Source organism: Prionailurus viverrinus, chromosome A1 (genome assembly GCF_022837055.1).
Source record: "Prionailurus viverrinus isolate Anna chromosome A1, UM_Priviv_1.0, whole genome shotgun sequence".
NCBI lineage: Eukaryota > Metazoa > Chordata > Mammalia > Carnivora > Felidae > Prionailurus > Prionailurus viverrinus.
In genome coordinates, this window is record NC_062561.1 from 116,193,744 (window position 1) to 116,216,011 (window position 22,268).

Genomic DNA, 22,268 nt, shown 5'->3' on the forward strand with positions numbered 1-22,268 from the left:
CATTCTGTGGTGCCTAAGGGTGGCATGGACAAGGGTAAAAGAACAAAGGAAAAATATAGAGCCATTCTTTTTATACAAAATCGTTTAATTTCTTTCTCCGTTAAAATACACTCAATCCAGATGCAGTGGATCAGGTGACCAGAGTTCAAGATTCATATTCCACCAGGAGCTGATTCCACCTCTGTCAAACCTGGCTCTGGTCACAGAACATTCACGTCTTTAATTCCCAATACTGAGTGTGATGCAAGTGACGTCGTCAATATCGAACACATGGGTATATAGTTACGTGGTGGTCACTGCACGAGGTATCAACAATGCAGGCTCAAACATAGGATGTAGAGTAACTTGGCCCTTCCCCAAAATAAATATATTAGAGCACTAAGCTTATACCATAAATAAGTCCAAAATAAATACTAATTAAGAGCTAGCTTCTGTGAGGAACAGGGCATGCAGAGACAATGAACTTGCAGGTGTGGCCAGTTGTAACAGAAAGCTTCCGGAATCCCAACAATGCCTCCTCACAAAGTCAGTCCTGAGCATGAGGATGAAAATGAGAACAATGCAAGGCTTGGCCAGGCTGCGGGATCCCATGTTCCAGTGGGGTTTGGAGTTCACTATAATTTCTAACAGTTTCCAACACAAAGCATAGCAGTGGCATTTTCTTACCAGTCACTTGTCCCAAGTTGTGAGGCCTGGAGCTGATCAAGGAAATTCAGAAGTTTTCTGGTTTGAGCAGATGAACCTCAGGGTTGCTAATCTGGGGACATGGATTCCTTGAAGTTGCAGTGTCCTCTGTGTGAGAAGGGTTTTCACCCTCCCCTCCTCACTGCTGATCAGGCAGCGTGAAGAGCACTTTCATTCTCATGAATGGGAGCTTCACCTTCTGCTTAAGCCACGAGCCCTGCTTTGCCCCACTTCCCCACCTCACACATCCCCATTCTGCATTAATGCTCACAGAAACATGTAGAGCTGCACGCCAAGACAGCAAGAATAAGCCTTACCTAAAGATCAGGAAACCTTCCAGAAGATGGAGGCAAGAGGAAGACGCTTATTTTACCACCATGTGGACAACCCATCTAAAATAGAACCCAGGAAGTCATAGTTTAGCCATATTTTGGACCATACGAAGTAGATTAAACTATTCTTCAGCCAAAGGCAAATACCGTTCTACTGAGGAAAGCCAGATGTGAGTGTTGTAGTCTATTACGTAATAAATACAACACTACCATCAGTGCTTTAAAAACAGACAAGAGACCTTACATTTAATGGAGTTAGTTTTGCCTCTATTTAGTATCATCACAGATAATTCATCTCTGCCATGAAATCTATGTCAAGTCAATTTAATTATGGCCCATTTTCTAGCAGAGATTGGAGTTGGGGAGAGAAGAGCTTTGATTTTTATGTGTATAGGAAAACTTTCCATCGGCCTGTTTGGCTCACAGGCATATTGTATAGTATAAATCCCCTCAATTACTCAGAAAGGATCAAGAAAGTCCCCCAAACCAGGAAGATAGATCTAGTCGGGCAGAAAAATCTGGCGTTTCTAGAACTGCTCCCTCCCACAGCTGAGCAGTTGCCCCCTACCAGCCACCAAAGATCCACTCTTCACCTCTAGACCCATCTCCTGACCCTGTGGAATGTCCATGTTGAACCATACTAGACACATCTGCCTAAATTATGGCTATGAATCTGAAAGGAGAAACTCTACTTTGGAAATCAGTTTTAATAAGGGAACTTTTCTTTCATCCTGGAGTCCAGACTACAGTCACCTACTGATTTTCCAGGTTCTGATTCATAATGATCTAGGCGGTTCAATCCTGGCAGCTCACCTTGGCCAGGCTAAGGGATCCCATGTTCCAGTGGGGTTTGGAGGGCCAAGAGGGCCCAGAGGGCCCAAGAGGGACAAGAGGGCCCAGAACCACAAGGCCAAGGAAACAGCTTACTTCTTCCTTGTCATCAGTGGGAGTGGCTACCTGCCTTTGAGTGGCTATTCTGCTTTGTATACAGAATTATTTTAGAGAGGGTCTTGCTTCTAAAGACCAAGGAAGAAGTGTCCTGAATGAATGCAGGACTGCCATAAAAAGGATACAGGGTTACAGTGTCAGGGGGGACCAGGGCATCCTAAGATTATGCCTTAACAATCTGGCTAGAATCACCAGACAAATGGGAATGATCTCACACTTCCTTCTTGATAATCAGCCTAGCTCTGCCACTACCAATTGTATGACTGGGTCAACCATTCATCCTCTCTGGGCCAACGGTCTCTTTCATAAAAAAAAGGGGGGGGGGAGGGTAACATGTCTCCTTCACAGCATTATGAGGAGGCTAAAGTAAGAAACTATATGTGGGAGCCCCTGCTTCATACCAGGCACTCAATAAATGTTGACTACATGGCAAAGCATCTCATATAACAAAATGTAGGGCATTGGGTTAAACACAGTGACTGCTTGGGACCAATACCAGACCTCCAAAGCCACAGAAACAGGGTCTTTCCCTTCTAGATCTAGGCTTGAGCAACCATCTTGGTTGGCTGGCAATGCCTATTCTTAGGTCTGACTTCTCTGGGGTGGAGGGACTCTGGTCAAATGTCATGCTGCAAGAGGAAACTCAGTCTTGCATTTTTACCTTTATCTCCGTACCCCTGCTCTCTGCTGCTGAGTTGTCCATGGAACTGTTTCACCCAATAGCTTTTACTTTCTGGACCCTCGACAAGAGAAAGGGTTAAGGAAGTAAAAGAAACTCAAATCAGGCAGTTTGCTAATGCTAATAACTTTGAACAGAGATAGGCAAATGGGAAAACTATTGTCCGTAATAGCTGACATCTCTCCACATTCCCCTTAGAAAATGCAAGCATGGTGGGCCCATGTTCCAAGGGCGGAATGCTAGGGGACATGATGACTTTCATGAGGGGAGAGGGATCATTCTTCGTGCACACTGTAAACAACTAATATTAAGCTGCTTTGGCTACGCCTAGGAATGGCTGGGCATTGAGATTTAACTGAAGAAGGGAAGGAGGAAGAATATGTAGATCTGCTCTGGGATGCCTGAAACCCAATCCTAGAGGCAGGGTAGGCACGGAGCAAGGGGACTACATCAAACGCTCTGCCGTTAATTCAACTTAGATGAACTGTTCATGGCCCCTGGAGCCAATCCCCAGGAAAGATTCTGCGATGAGAAGTCTGGCTCCATGCTCAAGTGCCTTCAACTCTGCCCACCAAAGTTAGCAAGTTGTAAAATGTTCATCATTTCTTAATTTTGTATTATAAAATGGAATTAGGAACATAAATAGTAACAAGTAGCAAAACCCCGACCCTGTGTAGGGCCATCATCCTCTCAGCCACCTCTGCGTAGGCCGATAAGTTTGGAAAGTTTTTCACAGTTTTCAAGTTTCAGTGACTCTGCCTTCTGTTTCAATCGTTCATCTCTGTATAATCCTGCCAAATTTGTCAATTCCGACTCTGAAAGATAAAAGAGGTAACAGTTCATCAAGAGAGTTAACCTCCTTTGTTTCATTTCAATATTTCTGGAGTCAAAGCCCCTTTTACTTTATTTCATGCTTTTTCTTTTAATTAAATTTAGGAAACGCTTACTCATTTATTCAAGAAACCTGAATCCAGCAGCTATACTACACCAGGTGCTAAGGATTAAAGGACACCTGTGGTCCCAGAGTCCTACAGTATCCGTGCTCAATTATAAAAGCGCCGGACTTAGTTCTTATCAATAGAACATTTGGCACCAGACTTAGGAAACATGCACGTGTGCAGTAAGAGGAGACTCCGTTTCGTGGCCTTCCTACGAATGGCATTCAGATGGCAGTCGGGAGAGAATGGAGGCCAATCGCCCGTTCCTGTCATCTGAAACAAAGACAGCTGCTCCATTCTGTCCCCTGCGTTGCTGGATCATAACTCATACATGCTAACTGACACAGAGCCTCCCTCCAGTGGGTATGCCTTCTATAGAAGGCCAAGTTGCTGGCGGCTTTCTTCATTCCCTCACCACATGTGGGGTCTCTAACTCAAAGGCCAAAGGCAGCTGCGCTCTTTTAAAAGTGAAATCATCTGGATCCAGTGACCTTTGGCTCCTTGACTAAATGAATTTCATTTTCTCTTCATGGTGGAGAAGGTCATTCTATTTTTAACCAGAATATAATCTCCGCTGTCTTTCCCGACTCAACGGTGGTTTGGCTGCCTCTATTTTTCATTCCTTTGTCAAGTTTCAGAGACGTTCTTAGGAAGGAAAGCCTGAAAAGCACCCCCAGAGACGTGTTGTGTATTAACAGGATGGAACGCTTGGATGGGCCGTGTGGCTTCTGAAAGCCTCCGACAGCAGGCAGCTACTCCGTGTTTAAAGGACCATACTTGTGAAAATGCTATTTTAACCATTTTGAAATATGTCTATCCATTCTGAATCATCCTGCCAACAGATTTTGTTTTTCTTGGTGGAACGAGAGGCACCTGTCTCTGATTAATCAGCAAACTGACTAGAAATAGGAATTAATACTTAGCCAGGGGGAACAATGGGCATTGGTTTCTGAATAAATTTCTATCAACACAAAACACTGTCTGGCATTTCTGCTCACAATGATTCTATTTACACCAAGTAAGGCCCAAAGTGCAGATTAAGTGCAGGACTCCAGGGTGAGGGGTGGCCACGCATGAAAACCCTCCCTCTACAATGGAGGCTCAGAGCCTGGGCCCTAGCCCAGCAGTTGCTTGGCAAGCAGTGTGCCTCCTGGGCCCAAGAACAATGCGCTCTCACCCCTTGGCGAGGGTGCCCGCACTGCCTGCTAGTAGGAGCTTGCCTTGGCACAGTCATGCACGAAGGCTCTCTGGAGAACGTATGCCACACCCAAATGAGAGCCCTCTGCTCCTGAGGCCAGCCCACTGCACCAACTCCATTTCTCTGGCTTCTCTGGCATGTGGGAAACCTGTTCAGGAGGACTCTGTAAAATGAGTCTATGCCTTTGGTCCTCTGGAGTCACAGCTATGCCAGTATACGGAACAGATTTCTGTGGCTTTGTTTTTCCTTGCAATGATTTCCTTACGTTTTTTGCTTGCTGAACTTACCTAAATGCCTTATTGCCTGGAATCTCACTCTACAAAACACTAAGGGCTCATGATTCTTACTATTTTCTACACTGAAGCCCACTCTAAGAGGCTGATAAAGGATAACTGTACATATACGAATGCTTTTCTCAAACTATCACACAGCTTTTCATAAGGTTCATTAAAACCAAGTTTCAATGCTCCAGAGGTTGAGACCCCTGCTCCAGAGCAATGACTTTGCAACAATGTCAGTGTTTCAAGGAACCAGTCCCAAATGCCCATTACTAGGCTTAGAGAAACTTCTCTCCAAACTGCCAGTGAATGCTTTTGTCCTTCAATGAGTAAAAGGTCAATTCAACTAATATGTTACTTTTGACAGACTTTGTCAAAATTCAGTAACTTCTAAGTAAAAAAAAAAAAAAAAAATCTGTAGGAGGGGCATCAAGAGAACAGCTTTTCTTCTTCACAAAATGTTTCCCTTGACCTATGATAGGACAGAGTATTGAGGCTTCCAGGGAAACTGACTCAGGAAGATTGCTTCAGAAGCACGTCCCAGAGCCTCTCCCAAGAACACTCTGCTCTCATGTGGTTAGGAAGACCACAATGGATCCCAACCATCCTCAGGATCCAGCCACATGAGACAGTTCTGCATCCAGGCTAGCAAGACTATGCAAGGCCTGGACTCCATCAGGAACCGGGTATTTAATATGTGCCAGATACCATGCTAAGCATTATACCCATACCATCTTCTATAACGCATACAGCGTCTCTAGGATGAAGTGCATTTTATCCCCATTTCAAAGCCTAAGCTTCTACCCACTGTGCTACCCTGCTCCAGGGCATGGAGAGAAATGCTCCTCTGCCAGGCAGGGCCAGGATCTCAGCTCAGCTCTGTCAGGCCGGGAGGCAGATCCTGCCTGTTACTTTTGTCCCATCAGCCCAGTGGCATGGCCACTTCCCCTGGCATTGGGTTTATTATCTAGATGCAGCTGTGAAGGAGTAAACAGGGCAATCAGTGTTCATCGTAAGGGATTACTCATAGAAATTCACTCAGATTAAGCATTCTAAGGCAAAACAGAGAAAAGAGATGAACAAAAGATTTAAAAAGACAATGGCTAACTTTGCTAAAAACAGTTTCCATTCGGTATGTTGCCAAGAGTGAACTTTGTTCTCAAGTGGGTTTATTTTTACAACCTCCAAGTGCTAAATTTAACCTTGTTGGCTGCACTTGCTGCTGGATCCGGAGGACAGATGCCGTTCATTCTCAGATGGCATTTGGGTTGTGCGGAGACTCTGGACAGCCACCATCCTTAAATGCCAGAAATAGACTTTTAAAGGGTGTGTGCTGATCACCCCCTGTTCGGAACTTGTGGGTACATGCATCATGCTTACCCACTGGATTCTTATTTATACCCAGAGAGGACCAAAGCCCTGAAGCTAGCCTCATGGTGATGGGGAGATAAGCCAAAAAACGACCTTGGATGTAATCCTTACCATAAGATCCAGCTGGGGAGTGTACGTGGGTGGGTGTGTGTTTGATGAATGTGAAATACAGGTTTTCATCCAGTTCTTGTGCAAAGCAACAAATTCAAAACCCTCCAGGGCACAGTACAATGGGGACTTTTAGGACACACACTGTGGCCTTCACCTGACTTAGATCCATGTTTTAAATGCCTTTCTGTCAAAAGCCTTTTCTTGCTCTAAAATTCTTTCCTGATCTTTGAAACTTGCAACACCTAGTTTGACATGAGGTAGGGTAATTCCTGACCCCTCAGGTTTTTCAGTATTTTTCAATAAATTTTTGAAGCAACTTCCCCCTGCTTAATTTACCCTTTCATCCCATGGTAATTGCCTATCAAGCTCCTAGTGCACGTGAGGGTTCAGGTGGGCTCTGCCCTACTGAAATAGAGGGCAGAGACAAGGTCCCTAAAGGCCAGGGTAAGGACATTAACCCCCGTCTGTGATTCTTAATCCACAAACATTTTCGTTTTTTCCAGTCCTGAGAATCCTCTCTTCAAAAGCTATTGGCTGGGCACCTGTTCTGAATCAAGGACCATGCCAGGGGCCTGGAACACGAGATTGGTAAGCCATGGCTCTTATCCTCAGAGAACCCACAGTCCAACAGTGAGATGGACATTTACCTACAGAACACTAACACTGAAGACAGTACTGTGTTAGCAGGATGAACAAAGTGTTTTAAGAACACACAGGAAGGAGAGATTAACTTGGGGGTAGGGTGGGGATGCATGATGGGTCAGCAAGGGCTTAGCAGCACTGTGACAGAAGAGCTACTTTCATCAGGCACTGTTAGACATTTAATAATACCCAGTAATACTGTTTTAAAAAATGAGTTGGTTTGCTTTTTAAAAATTAACCAAAGCCAAGTTTTTATAAGATACGGGTATTAAGGTATGCATGTGTGTGGTGTGCACATGATTGTGTATGTGTATCTGTGGAATTCAAACGGGATGAAAAGTGAACCTGTTGGCTGAGAGGCAGGACTACCCCTGCTACCAGCACTCCCCATTAACACTCGGTTGGAACTGGAAGCCACCTGGCAGACCCTTTTACCCCCACTGTCTCCAGAGAGGGAAAAGAGTTCAAGGCCTGCTCTAACGCACCCTTACTGAAGGGGCAGACCCAGGAGGGGTCAATTTTGATCTATGTGGCCACAGCCAACTAGAACTGGCTTTTGGTCTGGCTCAAAAACTTGGTCTGGATCGATCAGATTTCCCTGTAGGGAGTGTGGAAATAGGAAAGTGGACCAATCGAGCTAGGACTGAGAACTTATGGAGGAAGCTTGTGATGTAGAAAGGGGCCAATAACTAGTGGGGCTGTGGAAACTGGGAGAGTGATGAGGAGGGCAGCAACCAAAGCCAACCAGGGCAAAGCCAGGTTATGAAGAAGGAAAGCTTAAAGAAGCAAAGGCAGGCAGCTGGCAGAGAGGAGAGGCAGGCAGATGAACAGAGAGAGGTGGACACTCAGAGACACACAGATAGGCAACTAGGGCTGACTGACTAAGTTCCTAAGGTTTCCAAGTCCTAGCCACATGGATCCTGTCAATTAACTTCACTTTTTTGTAGTATCCTGAATGGGCTTCTGTCCACATAAACAGGTATGCCTCAAACAAGGAGAAAGAATGGATCCAGAAGCTGGGAATGCCTTGGGTTGGAAGTACGACCACCAGTGAAAGCCCCTTCTAGAACATCTTACTTTGTTGTTTCTCCTTCCAACAACTTGTCTGGATGTAATCAATGTAATCCTTCTCTATCGTCTTCTCCAGGTCCCGTAGAGAGGCTCCTCTGTAGGCCTTCTCAAAGTTTTTATCCACAAAGTAAGGCACCTGCAGGTTCTGTGTTTCTCTAGAGATGGTGTAGCCCAAGGTCCTGAGACAAGGAGAGAGAGTCTCAGGTAAGCTTTTTATATTTGCCAATATCACTCTTAGCACTGGCTGCATAGATGTCATAACTATAATCACATTTTCATAGGGCAGACATAAGTGTCAATGTCTAATACACCTAACATTTATAATTTCCCTAGCAAAGTAATGACTGTAATGTCATCATTATATGAGCATGTCATACTGTGAATTCAGCTTTGGTATGGTTACTTTATTCTCTTAAAGGATTTACCTCTCTTATATTGCTTTCTGTGCTAAAAGTTAAACGCTGAATGTTTAAAAAAATTTTGTATATTGTGCAGGACCTAGCATGGTACTTGGCACAGAGTGGGCTATTGGTAAATGTTGGTTGAATGAACTGATTGTTACAGTAAACTATTCACACATAACCCAATAGCTTAGAACCAACCTAGTATCAATTTTTAGGACATGTAAAAAGTACTTCACACATAGCTGCTAAGTGAGAACTGCAAAAATATCAGACAAAGATTTTAGTAATGCTTTTGCACTAACTCTCTGTGGGTCTGATCTGTCCAATGGCATATGGTGCTCAGAAACATCAGTAGGTCTGGGTTAACTAAATACTAACCATAAGGAAGTATAGAAGGGATCTCAAATTCAAGTTAAAACAATGTGATAGCAATATGCAAAATCCAAGCTAGTTTTACTCAACCTAGACAAATTCCATCTTGACTGAGGTATATTTGACATTTTCTCAGCTTCCTCCTTTCATCTCTCTACTTAAGGATCTTGCTGAATGTCTCAGTGTTTAGGCCATGACTTCTCCCACCTCCGTCTGGGAAGGTGTTAGCAGGGCAAGTTCCTCCCTGCCGCAGTAGCTGCACAAGAAAGGAGGTAGCAATGGCAAATGGGAACATGGGAAGTCGGAAAATAGAGGGAATCAGGCCAGTGTGACCTGATAGTAATAACTTCTCTCTGATTCTCAGCTTTCCTTTATGTAAAATGAAGATACTGATCTAGAATACAGTCTTCATTCTACAGTGATCACCAGAAAAGACTTTTTTTCCCCATTATGCCCCATGGCTTCCACATTTTGTAAGTTTTTAAAAAAATTTTTTTAGAGATTTTATTTTAAGGGACATCTGGGTGGCTCAGTCGGTTAAGCGTCTGACTTTGGCTCACGGTTCGTGGGTTCGAGCCCCACACTGGGCTCTGTGCTGAAGCCTGGAGCCTGCTTTGGATTTTGCGTCTCCCTTTCTCTCTTTGTCCCTTCCCTGCCCATGCTCTGTCTCTGTCTCTCAAAAAATGGATAAATGTTAACAAAAATAATAATAAAATATTTTAAGTAACCTCTAAACTCAATTTGGGGCTCGAACTCATAACCCCGAGATCAAGAATCTAATGCTCTACTGACTCAACAAGGTGCCCCCATTTTGTAAGGTTTTTGTCTGCTAAACTATAATAATGAGTAATGATTCATTTCTCATTGAACTTAAAATAATTAATCCAGTGATTCTCTAACGTTAGTATGGACCAGAGTTATTTGGAGGGCTTATTAAAACTCAGATTGCTAGTTCTCATCCTCAGAGTTTCTGATTCAGTACACATGGAGTGAAGCTTAAGAGTTTGCATTTCTAACAAGCTGACAGTTGATGTTGATGATGCTGGTCTGGGGACCAAACTTTGAAAGCTGAATTAGTTGAAATAATTAATTGAAGAAACAAAAAATTCCTATCTGAGCCCATAATTTGCATGCAATACAAACATTACAATGAATTTCTATATTTTCAGTAAAAGCAAAGAAATGTGATACTATGGTTTGACTTTGTAGCCTCGTCATGAATAAATGTCCTATTCTTGCAATTACTTAAATAGAAAATAGTCACTATATCTCAGATACTCTTTTCCTGACCCAGAGGGGTCCAGCGATTCAATCACAAGCTCAATTCGGTCCTTTCTAAATCTCACATGGTATGACAAGAATTTAATCTGAAACTGAAGTTAGTCTACTAATCTTTCAGAAACCAGTTGCTGCTGTTCTGCGGCTGATCAGATGATGTCGCTGTAAAACAAAGCAATCCGTGTCCTGAGCACACAGGAAACTGCCTATAGTATTTTTGAGTCTCTGCTCTTTACTATCCAGCTGTTCCTTTAAACACAAAATCAGTGTTTTCTACAAAGGGGAAATGAAATGTTAGCATCGTACCAGCAAAACGTTCAAATCTTTCACCCTCCAAATTGTTGTTAAAAAAAATTTAAAAATATTTGACTTACGATTTATAGAATAGACTATATGGGGGATTAGCAGCTAGCAGCTGAGTAATAACAGATATAATCACAATCACCAGAACTGGAAGTAACTGAATAAATGCAGAATACGTATTCTGGAAAAGAGGAAACAATATTTGGTATAAGTGGTCTTCGTTAATATAAAGCTTACAGAAAATAGGATAGTTTTCCCAAAGAAAATACAAATTACTGCAATGTACTGCACAAAGCCCAAGGCTTCTAGAAGTCTGTACTTTCTGCTGAGAAGTACCAAACACTCTGTCCTCTGTGCTGAGAAGGCTGAAGGAGACCCACCCAAAACCTATATTGACACACAGTAATTCTCATGCAGCCCCCTTTTCTAAGACCAGTGAAACAGACACCGCTGGGTGAGTCTGCCCAGACTGTGACCCTTAAAGGGCCATGTTAGTATTATGTAGCTTTGTTGCCTTGGCCACAGCTGAATGGACTGGGGACATCTAACCCCAGCAGGGATAATCACATTTTCCCTCCTAGGAATTTGGAATTGACATTCACTTTTCACTGCTAGGCAGTCATCTGTAGGACACACACTCTTAGGCAGTGGAGGCTGCTGTTTGCAAGAGGAAGTAGAACAAGCCAGGCTGCTTAGAGAGAATAAAACAGATGCAGAGAGGCAGTAGAAGTGGAGACAATCTGGCCACAAATAGTCTGGGGGTATAGGTGCCTGACTGTACCTTAGTTTCTGGTTCCTGTCTGTCATGAGGCCCAGCTGTGCGTCCTGCCCTTGAGCTTCATGAGACCCCCTAGATCCCTTACTTTAAATTCCCTTTAGTTCTGCGTATTTCGACGGGGGTTCCTATTTTCTGCAGGGAAGAAAATCTTGATGAAGACAGCCCCACAGGAGAACTGATTTCCTGGAATGGCACCAAAGCATGGGTGGGGAAGGAGGTACCATTCGGGCCTATTTGAGCCAATTATCCACCTCTTCCTACCACTGCCTCTCCTTTCCTAAAACACATTTTATCAACATAACTCACATTGAACTTCTAAATCCTGATCATATGCACCATAAAAGTCAGCTCAGTACAAGTGTTTATGAGCAGCAGTTCTGCTGTTCTCCCTCGGTACCTGAGGCTTTTCTTCTTCTTCTTCTTCTTCCTTCCGTGCCTGCATCCTCTCATGTCGGTGCCGCCGGCGATAATAGTGACTATCATCTGTCACATTTGAAAACATATGAATGTTTCCTGGAAAAGAAAGAAAAACATAGCAGGGCGCCTGGCTGGCTCAGTCAGTGGAGCAGGCAACTCTTGATCTAGGGGTCATGAGTTTGAGCCCCACGTTGAGTGTAGAGATTACTTTAAAAAAATAATAAAATAAAATAAAAATAAAAATCATGCTTGCACATGCAAAATTCAAAAAGAAAGAAAAAAAAGAAAGACATAGTATAGGATATAGCAAACACTCTTTCCTTGCTTTTTCTAAGCTTGTTCCCAGTTTGTTCCCTCCCAGGTTCTTTGAGGGTAGAGTATTGTCCAATTTTAGTCAATAGAAAAATAAAATAGTAGGTAAGCCAAGTGAACCAGTTAGAAATGGAATGTGCTTAGCTCTCCTGCCTTTATTTACATAGTCCTTTGTGGGGCACCTGGGTGGCTCAGTCAGTTAAGCTTCTAACTCTTGATTTTGGCTCAGGTCATGATCTCACGGTTGTGACCCCACATCAGGCTTTGCACTGGGCGTGGAGCCTGCTTAAGATTCTCTCTCTCTCCCTCTGATCTTTTCCTCCACTCACTCACATGTGTGCTCTCTCTCTCTCTCAAATAAAATAATAATAAATAAATAGTCTTTTGTAACTAGTGAGTGAGAGAACCCCAAAAGGCCAGTAAAGAAAGAACATTTGGGCCATGAATCCTGTCTGATATGCTCATGTCTGCTTCCTTGCCCAATATTAGATTATGTCACTAGTATCTTTAATAGCAACTCATAAAATTCAATTTACTTCCTGGACATTTAATTATTCCAACTTCCAACTCTCTAGGGGTATTTTTCTAACTTTTATCTTTATATAACTGCTATTTTGCAATAATGATAATAGGCATCTTGCTACTTATTTATAAAGCACTTAAAAATCTAATTCTTGCAGCAGCCCTGTGAAGCAGAGGTTATCTGCCCCATTTCTCAGGTGAGGAAATAGGATCAGAGAGACCAGGTGATTTGGTTAAAATCATGCACAGTTGGAGGCTGGAGACCTGCCTCAAACCCAAGCTCATCTGATTCCAATTTCTTGCTCTTCCCACCATACCACAGTCTCTCTATTCAGATCCTTACACAGGAACTTGCTGAGATATAGAGATAGAGATAGAGAGATAAAATTTTAAGTGATAATTTTGAAATACTAACCTGTAGGAAAATGTCCTCCAAAGAAGACATTGAATAGTTCTTCTGGAGTGATGTCTGCTTCGAAGTCCCTGTAATAGCTGTAAGGTCTGCCTCGAGGGGCAGTAAAAGTCACCTGTTCATCTCCATATTCATCATAGCGGAGTCTCTTGTCAGGATTACTCAGGACTGCAAAGGCATTTCCTATCGCTGCAATCAAAACCCAAAAATACCTGAGTACACAGTCTTTGCTGTAGCTGAGGGTGATCACTGTACCAGCAATGAAGAGCCCAGAGTTGTTGGGTGCTGGATGACTTCACAGGGGCCTAGGGAAAGGTGCTTGGGCCTAGAGAGTTCACCAGAGTTCTTGCCCTTGACATTTTCCACAATATAGTTTGATAAGCCAGAAGCAATACTGGACTCAAAATGAGCTAAAAACTACTGCTTTCATTCATCAAAAATGTGTCCTTATTTCACTTGAGAGCAATTACTTTATGGTTGGAAACAGTTCATACATAAGCAGTGGTATTCTAGCGTGAAGTCATAAACAGTTTCCTGAATAAAAGAGTCAGTACAATTACAGCTTGGCTAAAAGCAAAATCCTTGGGGCACCTGGGTGACTCAGTTGGTTAAGTGTCCGACTTGATTTTGGCTCAGGTCATGATCTCATGACTTCATGAGATCGAGCCTGAGTCAGGCTCTCCGCTCACAGCACGGAGCCTGCTTGGTATTTTCTCTCCCTCTCTCTCTGCCCCTCCTTCCTCAAAATAAATAAACTTAAAAAGTAAATAAATAAAAGCAAAGTCCTCACTAATCACAGTCTCATTTCAGCTTACTTTAGAAAGTGGTCTTTAGAAATTAAGAAATATAGGGGCACCTGGGTGGCTTGGTCAGTTAAGTGTCCAACTTCGGCTCAGGTCATGATCTCGCAGCTTGTGAGTTTGAGTCCCACATCAGGCTGTGCTGACAGCTCAGAGCCTGGAGCCTGCTTTGGATTCTGTGTCTCCCTCTCTCTTTGCCCCTCCCCTGCTTACACTGTCTCTCTGTCTCTCTCTCTCTCAAAAATAAATATTTAAAAAATTTAAAAAAAAAGAAATTAAGAAATATATCTCCAATGTCTCAGTGATGGATCAAAAACTGAATAGATTACACAAGCTGACCATCATCTCCCTATGCACAAACATACAAATTTTGTCTAATTTCACTTAAACATAAAATCAATACCACTAATCAAAGAAACCTTGAAAAACAAATCTTTTTTTTTTTAACATTTATTTATTTTTGAGAGACAGAGACAGAGCATGAGTGGGGGAGGGGCAGAGAGAGAGAAGGAGACACAGAATCTGAAGCAGGCTGCAGGCTCTGAGCAAGCTGTCAGCACAGAGCCTGATATGGGGCTTGAACCCATGAACTGTGAGATCATGACCTGAGCTGAAGTCGGATGCTCAACCGACTGAGCCACCCAGGCACCCCGAAAAACAAATCTTTAAGACATCCCCACTCCCTACCTTTAATTCAGTCAACACTATCAGAAACATAGTCAGAAGGAACATTTCTTTATGATTCTTCTAGTGAGGGAATTATATTAAATGTTTATAGCAATAAAAAAGCTAAGCAGAAAAAAAACCAAAAAAGGCTAACTAGAGTTGCTTCAACATTACATCCCTTGAAATCTGACAGATATCTCATAGATATGACATTGATCTATGAGATACTTTATACGAAGATGTAAAGACAATGTGGGTTATCTATTTGTTTCCATGTAGAAACTGTGGGGAGGATAAGATTCACAATGGCACATCAATAAAGGGAGATTGTCCTTTGACATAAATGTTGACTTTTAAAGTGTTCTCAGAGCTATCATGTTTTTCTTAAGAAAAATTCCAAATCAACAGAAACATTGAAAAAATAGTGAAAAACACTCTTTCCCTTGATTCATAAATTGTTAGCATTTTGCCACATTGCTTCCCTCAACTTTCCATACACACATACACACATACATAAATACATATAGTATGTATACATTTCTTTTGCTGAACCATTTGAAAGTAGGCTGCAGATATTATGCACTTCATCCCTAAATATTCCAGCACGTATCTCCTAAAACAACCTTCTACATGATCACAGTACTGTTATCATAGCTAAGAAAATTAACATCAATTCGTGCAATTCATGCAAGGTCTGTGTATTGCATTTGCTTTTATATCCCTTTCATTTCTTTTCATCTAGATTAGTCCCTCCACCTTTTCTACTTTTCATTATATTCACTTTTTTGAAGAGCAGGTCAGTGTTCTTTGTAGAATGGCCCATATTTTGATTGTTTCCTCATTATTATTTTTTTTAATGTTTATTTATTCTTGAGAGAGAGAGCATGAGTGAGGGAGGAGCAGAGAGCGAGAGAGAGAGAGAGCGAGAGAGAGAGAGGGAAACACAGAATCCAAAGCAGGCTCCAGGCTCCGAGCTGTCAACACAGAGCCCGATGCGGGGCTTGAATTCACAAACCGTGAGATCATGACCTGAGCCAAAGTCAGACGCCTATCCGACTGAGCCACCCACACGCCCCAATGATTTCTTCATTATTAGATTCAGGTCAAACATTTTGGCAAGAATACCACAGAGGTGCCATACCACATAATGTTAGGTGGGGCCAGTATTGGTGACAATAAGTTGGATCACTTGGTTAAAGTGGTGACAGCTAGATATCTCCATTGTAAAGGAATTTTTCTGCTTTGTCATCAGTAAGTATTCTGGAGGATGATACTCTGACATCATGGGTCCTATTCAACAAAAACCCATCACAAGCAGTTTTAACAACCATTGATAATCCTTGACTGAATCAATGGCTTCACTGGGGGTGAAGCTGTTAAGTAAGATTTTTATTTATGTATTAAGTATAAAAACATATTGTTACAGAGAAACCAAATATTTTTTTTCCGAAAGAAATTAAGATAAGTGAATGAAAACAGGAGGGAGCCATGCTGATTATTACTATTTAAGAGGTGAAAGGAAAAAAGGCCCTGTTCGTAGCATTATAAAACAATTACAGGGAAGGCTGAAAATGACTTGTGACCAAATATCATAAGAAGGGCAGAATTAAACATTAATTCAGGATCAGACCTTTGAAAGCATCTGTCGCTCCAGGAGCACAATTCTTGTCAGGGTGAAATTTCAGGGCAAGTTTTCGGTAAGCTTTCTTAAGCTCTTCATCACTGGCATTTCGAGACACTCCTAAAATTTCATAGTAATTTCTGCATTTCTTGATCCTAAAAAGACACATCAGAAACATGTATGTCTACAAAGTCCCCTTTTGTGCAATTCACTGTAAAATAGTACCTTGATCCTCCGGTATGTGAGCCTCAAAACAAACCCAAGACAAACCTAAAAGAAAATTGGTGAATACATTAATGAAACATTCAAATTGATTAACAATGTCCTCCTCCCACCAAGAGCGTAATGCCTTTCCAAGTATTTTTACATCTAAGATTTTATTTTTCCTAAATCCCTGCAAGTGGGTAGAATAAACATGTTCATCCTTAAATCAAGGTGCAGGCTAAGCCCCTGAGGGTTGAATCACAGGATAGCAAAGCCAGAAGAACATCTAATCACCCTAGTTATTTCTCTCTCTCTCTCTCTCTCTCTCTCTCTCTCTCTCTCTCTCTCTCTCTCTCATTTTCCTTATGGCTACCTTTTAAAACTTTGTTTTAAAAAGTTAATATATAGGGGCACCTGGGTGGCTCACTCGGTTGAGCATCCAACTCTTGGTTTTGGCTGGGGTCATGATCTCATGGTTTGTGGGTTCCAGCCCTGCGTGGGGCACCACACAGAGTGGAGACTGCTTGGGATTCTCTCTCCTCCTTGCTCTTTCTCTGCCCCTCCCCAGCTCATGCTCTCTCAAACACAAACAAACAAACTTAAAAAAACTTACTGCTTCCCCATTCCCTGCCCCTCAATCTCCCACCCTACGGACAACCACTATTAGAAGTTTTCTGTGAATGCTGTGTAGAGCATGAGTATGTGTATAGACATGTCTCCACATTTTTCTAAACCTAAATAGGAGCATATTGTAATTACTTTTATACATCGTTTTTTAAAAAACCAACAGTTTGGGGCACCTGGGTGGCTCAGTCAGTTAAGCTACCAACTCTTGATTTCAGCTCAGGTCAAGATCTCATGGTTCCTGAGATTGAGCCCTGGGTCATCTGGCTCCACACTGATAGCATGGAGCCTGCTTGCGATTCTCTCTCCTCTTCTCTCTCTGCCCCTTTCTCACACACTCTCTCACTCAAAAATAAATAAACATTAAAAAAATTTAAAAAACCGACAGTTTATCTTAGAGATTGATCCATAACATACAGAAACGAGTACAGGATAATAATGTAGACCAGAGTGGCAGTCCTGGACTTTTTTTTTTTTTAAGTTTATTTATTTTTGAGAGAAAGAGATAGAGCGTGAGTGGGGGAGGGGCAGAGAGAGGGGGAGACAGAATCTGAAGCAGGCTTCAGGCTCCGAGCTGTCCGCAGAGCCTGACTCAGGGCTCAAACTCATGAACTGAGAGATCATGACCTGTGCCGAAGTTGGACACTTAACCAACCGAGCCACTCAGGCACCCAAAGTCTTGGACTTTTTGATCTCTGAAGTTTTGTTTGTTTGTTTAAGTTTATTTACTTATCTTGAAAGAGAGAGAAAGCATGACTTGAGGAGGGGTAGAGAGAAAGGGAGAGAAAGAATCCCAAGCAGGCTTTGCACTGTCAGGGCCAAAATCAAGTCGCACACCACCCAGGTACCCCAATCTCTGAAGTTTTTATACTCCTAAAAATTAATGAAGTTCCCCAAAGAGCTTTTGTTTATATGAGTTGTATCTATCAATATTTATCAAATTAGAAATGAAAACAAGAAATTTTAAAACATGGTGATGGTATAGCTGCATATCAGGTAGCCTCTCAAAAATTCCACAGTACAATCACGAGAGAATGAGAGTGAAAAAGGCAAATAATGTGTTTATATTATTATTAAAGTTGTTGTAAACTTGCAGACCCCCTGATGGTTTTGGGGTTTCCAAGCCATACTTAGAGAAATGTTGTGTTAGAGCATGAACTCTGGAGTCAGGATGCCTTGGTTGGGATCTTATCTTGCTGTGTACTTAACCTCTGTGCCTTGGTGTTATCTTCTGAAATGGGCTAGTAATTTCAACTAAGCATCATGAGCTGTTATGATTTAAATGAAGTATTCATCAAAGTGCTTGACAGCATGTAACATATAAATATTGGCCATTATATATCTATGTCATTCTTTTCAAAAGCTGCATATTATTGTATTTTATGGATTATATATATCCCCTAATCACGGGCACTTAGGATGTCTCCAGTCTTTTGCAACTACACAGTCCATTTAGGCAGAGCCTTGCTGAAGAGTTCAAAGTAAGTCAGCATCGCAGGCTGGACTGTAAAGCAGAGTCTGGAATGTCAGTCATGGTCCTTTCCCAAGAGCTGCCCATGGGGATCCTTTGGGTTCCCAGCCCAGTTTCCAATCCCTGCTTCCGTGGCAGATACTCCTCTGCCTCTTTCTCTCTTTTGTGTAAACTTTTATTTGTCTAAAAACAGCTTTATTGAGCTATAATTCATATATCACAAAATTCATTCTTTTAAAATGTACAATTTATTGATTTTTAAGTACATTCACAGAGTTGTGCACCCATCAACACTATCTAATTCCAGAAATTTTCATTACTCCAAAAGAAACCTCATACTCATTATTAGTCAGGCCTCTTTCTACTTCCCAACCTCTAGCAACCACTGTCTCTATAAATTTGCCATTCTGGACATTTCATATAAAAGGAATGATACCATATGTGGACTTTTGTGTCTGGCTTCTTTGACTAGCATGATGTTCAAGGTTCATTAATGTTGTAGAATGTATCAGTACTTGGTTCCTTTTATTACCAAAAAGTATTCAGTATTCATTGTATGGATATTCCCAATTTTGTTATCTATTCATCAATTAATCAGCTTGCAGGTTGTTTCCATCTGGGGGTATTATGGATAATGCTGTTTGAACATTCATGTTTTATGTGGAAGTATGTTTTGATTTCACATGTCATGTGCTATGTTTAAACTTTCTGAGGATCTGGCATTCTATTTTCCAAACTGGATGTACAATTTTACATTCCTACAAGCGATATACAAGGGTTCCAATTTCTCCACATTCCTATCAACACTTGCTATTGTCCCTCTTTTTGATTATTGCCATCCTAGTGGGTATGAGGTGGTGTGGTATCTCATTGTGGGTTTGGTTTGTATTTCCCTAATGACTAATGATAATGATACTGAGCAACTTTTCACATGCTTATTGGCCATTTGTATATCTTCTTCTTCTTTTTTTTTTTTTTTTTTTTTTTTTTTTTTAGAGCCATTTGTATATATTCTTTGGAGGAATGCCTATTTAGATCCTTTGCCCATTTTTATCTTTTTTTTTTTTTTTATGTTTAGAGAGGGTGCATGCATGAGTGGGGGAGAAGCATAAAGAGAGAGGGAGAGACTGCTCCGAAGGGGGCACAAGAGGGGCAGGGAGAGACTCCCAGGAAGCCCTGGGAGAGGCTGGAACTCACCAGCTGTGACATCATAACCTGAGCCGAAATCAGGAGTCAGGCGCTTCACCAGGCATCTGAGCCACCCAGGCGTCTCAACACATTTATTAAAGACAATTCTTTGTTCTGTTAAATTGCCTTGCCTTGTTTTTTTTTTTTTTGTTTTTTGCCTTGTTTTTTTTAAAGTTATTTCTACAACCAGTGTGGGGCTCAAACTCAGGACCCCGAGATCAAGAGTCACATGCTCTACTGACTGAGCAAGCGAGGCATCCCTGCCTTGGCACTCTTGTCAAAAAAATCAAATGACCCTAAATATAAAGACTTACTTCTAGACTCTCAAGTCTATTCAATTGATCTACATGTCTATCCTATGCTAGTCTACGCTATCTTCATTATTATAAATAAGTTTTTGAATTGGGACGTGTGACTTCTCCAACTTTGTTCTTTTTTAAGACTGTTTTGGCTATTCTGGGTCCCTTGCATTACCATATGAATTTTAGGATGAGCTTGTTAATTTCTGTAAAAAAGGCAGTGAGGTGATGGGAGGGTAAGTGATGGGTATTGAGGAGGGCACCTGTTGGGATGAGCACTGGGTGTTGTATGGAAACCAATTTGACAATAAATTTCATATAAAAAAAAAAAGGCAGTGAGGAATTTGATATGTTGAATCTACTGATCAATTTGAGTAGTATTACCATATTTCCAATATTAACTCTTACAATCCATGAACACAGGCTATCTTCCCATTTATTTAGATCTTTAATTTCCTTAAATGAAGTTTTGTAGTTTTCAATGTACATCTTACACTTCTTTCATTAAATTTATTCCTAAGCATTTTATACTTTTTTGATGGTGTTGTAAATGAAATTGTTTTCTATTTTTGGATTGTTCATTGTAGGGTATAGAAAAACAATGATTTTTGTATACTGATCTTATATTTTGCAACTTTGTTGAACTCATTTATTAGTTCTAAGCGTGTGTGCATGTGTATCCCTTAGGATTTTCTATATTGTATCGTTCATCTGTGAATATAGTTTTATTTCTTTCCAATCTGCATGGATGATTTCTATATTTCTTTTTCTTACCTAAGTGCCCTGGCTCGAACCTCTACTACAAGGTTGAATAGAAGTGACTAGAGTGAACATACTTGTCTTTTTCTTGATTTGGAGATCCTGCAATTGTTTACCATTAAGTATGATGATGTTAGCTGTGGGTTTTTGGTAGATGGTATTTATCAGCTGAGAAGCTTCTATTCCTATGGTGTTAAGCGCTGTTATCATGAAAGAGTGTTCGAAAAAAAGAAAGAAAATGTTGAATTTTGTCAAATGCTTTTTCTGCGCCTATTAAAATGATCATGTGGCTTTTGTCCTTTATCCTATTAATACGGTGCATCACACTGATTTTCATGTGTTAAACTCCTGGGATAAATACCATTTGATCAAGGTATATAATCCTCTTCATACGTTTCATACATTTTTATATGTCGCTAGAATCTATACCCATAAGGGATATTGATTGATAGTTTAGTTTTCTTATGATGTCTTTTGTCTGTTTTTAGTTATAGGGTAATACTGGCCCCCTAGAATGATTTGGGATGTATTCCTCTCTCTTTGTATTTTTTGTAATACTTTATAAAGGATTAATTAATTCTTCTTCAAACATTTGGTTGAATTCACCAGTGAAGGCTTCTGGACGTAGGTTTTTCTTTGTAGGAAAAAAATTTTTTTTAAGTTTATTTATTTATTTTGAGAGAGACAGAGACAGCATGAGTGGGGCAGGGGCAGAGAGAGAGGGAGAGAGAAAGAATCCCAAGCAGGTTCTGTGCTGCCAGTGCAGAGCCCGACTATGGGGCTGGAACTCACAAAACCATGAGATCATGGACCTGAGCTGAAACCAAGAGTTGGATGCTTAACCAACTGAGCTACCCAGGCTCCCCTCTGTGGGAAATTTTTTGATGTTAATTCAGTCTCTGTATTTGTAGTAGGTCCATATCCTTTTTTCTTTTTTTTTTTTAATATTTGTTTATTTTGAGAGAGAGAGTGTTCACATGCAGAACCAACTGAGCCACCCAGACATCAGTCTTCTTCTTTTTTTTTGAGCGGGGGTAGTAAGTGAGCAAGGGGCAGAGAGACAGAGAATCCCACGAGGGGTAGAAAGAGAGAAAGAAAGAGAGAGAAGTGGGGCTCAACTGAAGTGGGGCTTGTGTTCACCCAAAGCAGGGCTCGAGCTCACCCAATGTGGGACTTTAATTCATGAACCATGGATCATGACCTGAGGTGAAGGCAGATGCTTAAGGACTGAGCCACCCAGGCACCCTATCTTCTTTTTCTTCTTGAATAAGTTCAGTAGTTTGTCCCTTTCTACAAATTTGTCTGTTTCATCCAGGTTATCTAATTTGTTGACATACATTTGTTCATAGTATTCTTTTAAAATCTTTATTACTATTGTAAGACTGGTAGTGATGTCCCCTCTTTCATTTCTGATTTTAGTTATTTGAGTCTTCTTTTTCTTGGTTAGCCTAGCTAAAGATTTGTCAATTTTGTTGATGTTTAAAAAAAACAACTTTCAGGGGTGCCTGGGTGGTTCAGTCAGTTGGGCATCCAACTCCTGATTTCAGCTCAGGTCATGATCTCAGGGTTCATGGGATCAAGCCCTG

The 22,268-nt window shown here is 41.4% G+C and overlaps 1 protein-coding gene across 5 annotated transcripts in view; it reads right to left on the reverse strand.

Annotated features, from left to right (window-relative positions):
- Nucleotides 1-67: 67 nt before the first annotated feature.
- The window catches only part of DNAJC18 (DnaJ heat shock protein family (Hsp40) member C18), a 28,143-nt gene continuing 5,942 nt past the window's right edge, over nucleotides 68-22,268 (reverse strand). For all 5 annotated transcript variants that reach the window (XM_047851697.1, XM_047851724.1, XM_047851688.1 and 2 more), the window contains 6 exons: nucleotides 16,147-16,292; nucleotides 13,054-13,239; nucleotides 11,785-11,900; nucleotides 10,681-10,790; nucleotides 8,259-8,431; nucleotides 68-3,458 (listed from right to left, as the gene is read on the reverse strand). In XM_047851697.1, coding sequence (XP_047707653.1) covers nucleotides 3,334-3,458; nucleotides 8,259-8,431; nucleotides 10,681-10,790; nucleotides 11,785-11,900; nucleotides 13,054-13,239; nucleotides 16,147-16,292 — 856 coding nt within the window. In that variant the 3' untranslated portion in view covers nucleotides 68-3,333. The remainder of the gene's footprint in view (nucleotides 3,459-8,258; nucleotides 8,432-10,680; nucleotides 10,791-11,784; nucleotides 11,901-13,053; nucleotides 13,240-16,146; nucleotides 16,293-22,268) is intronic.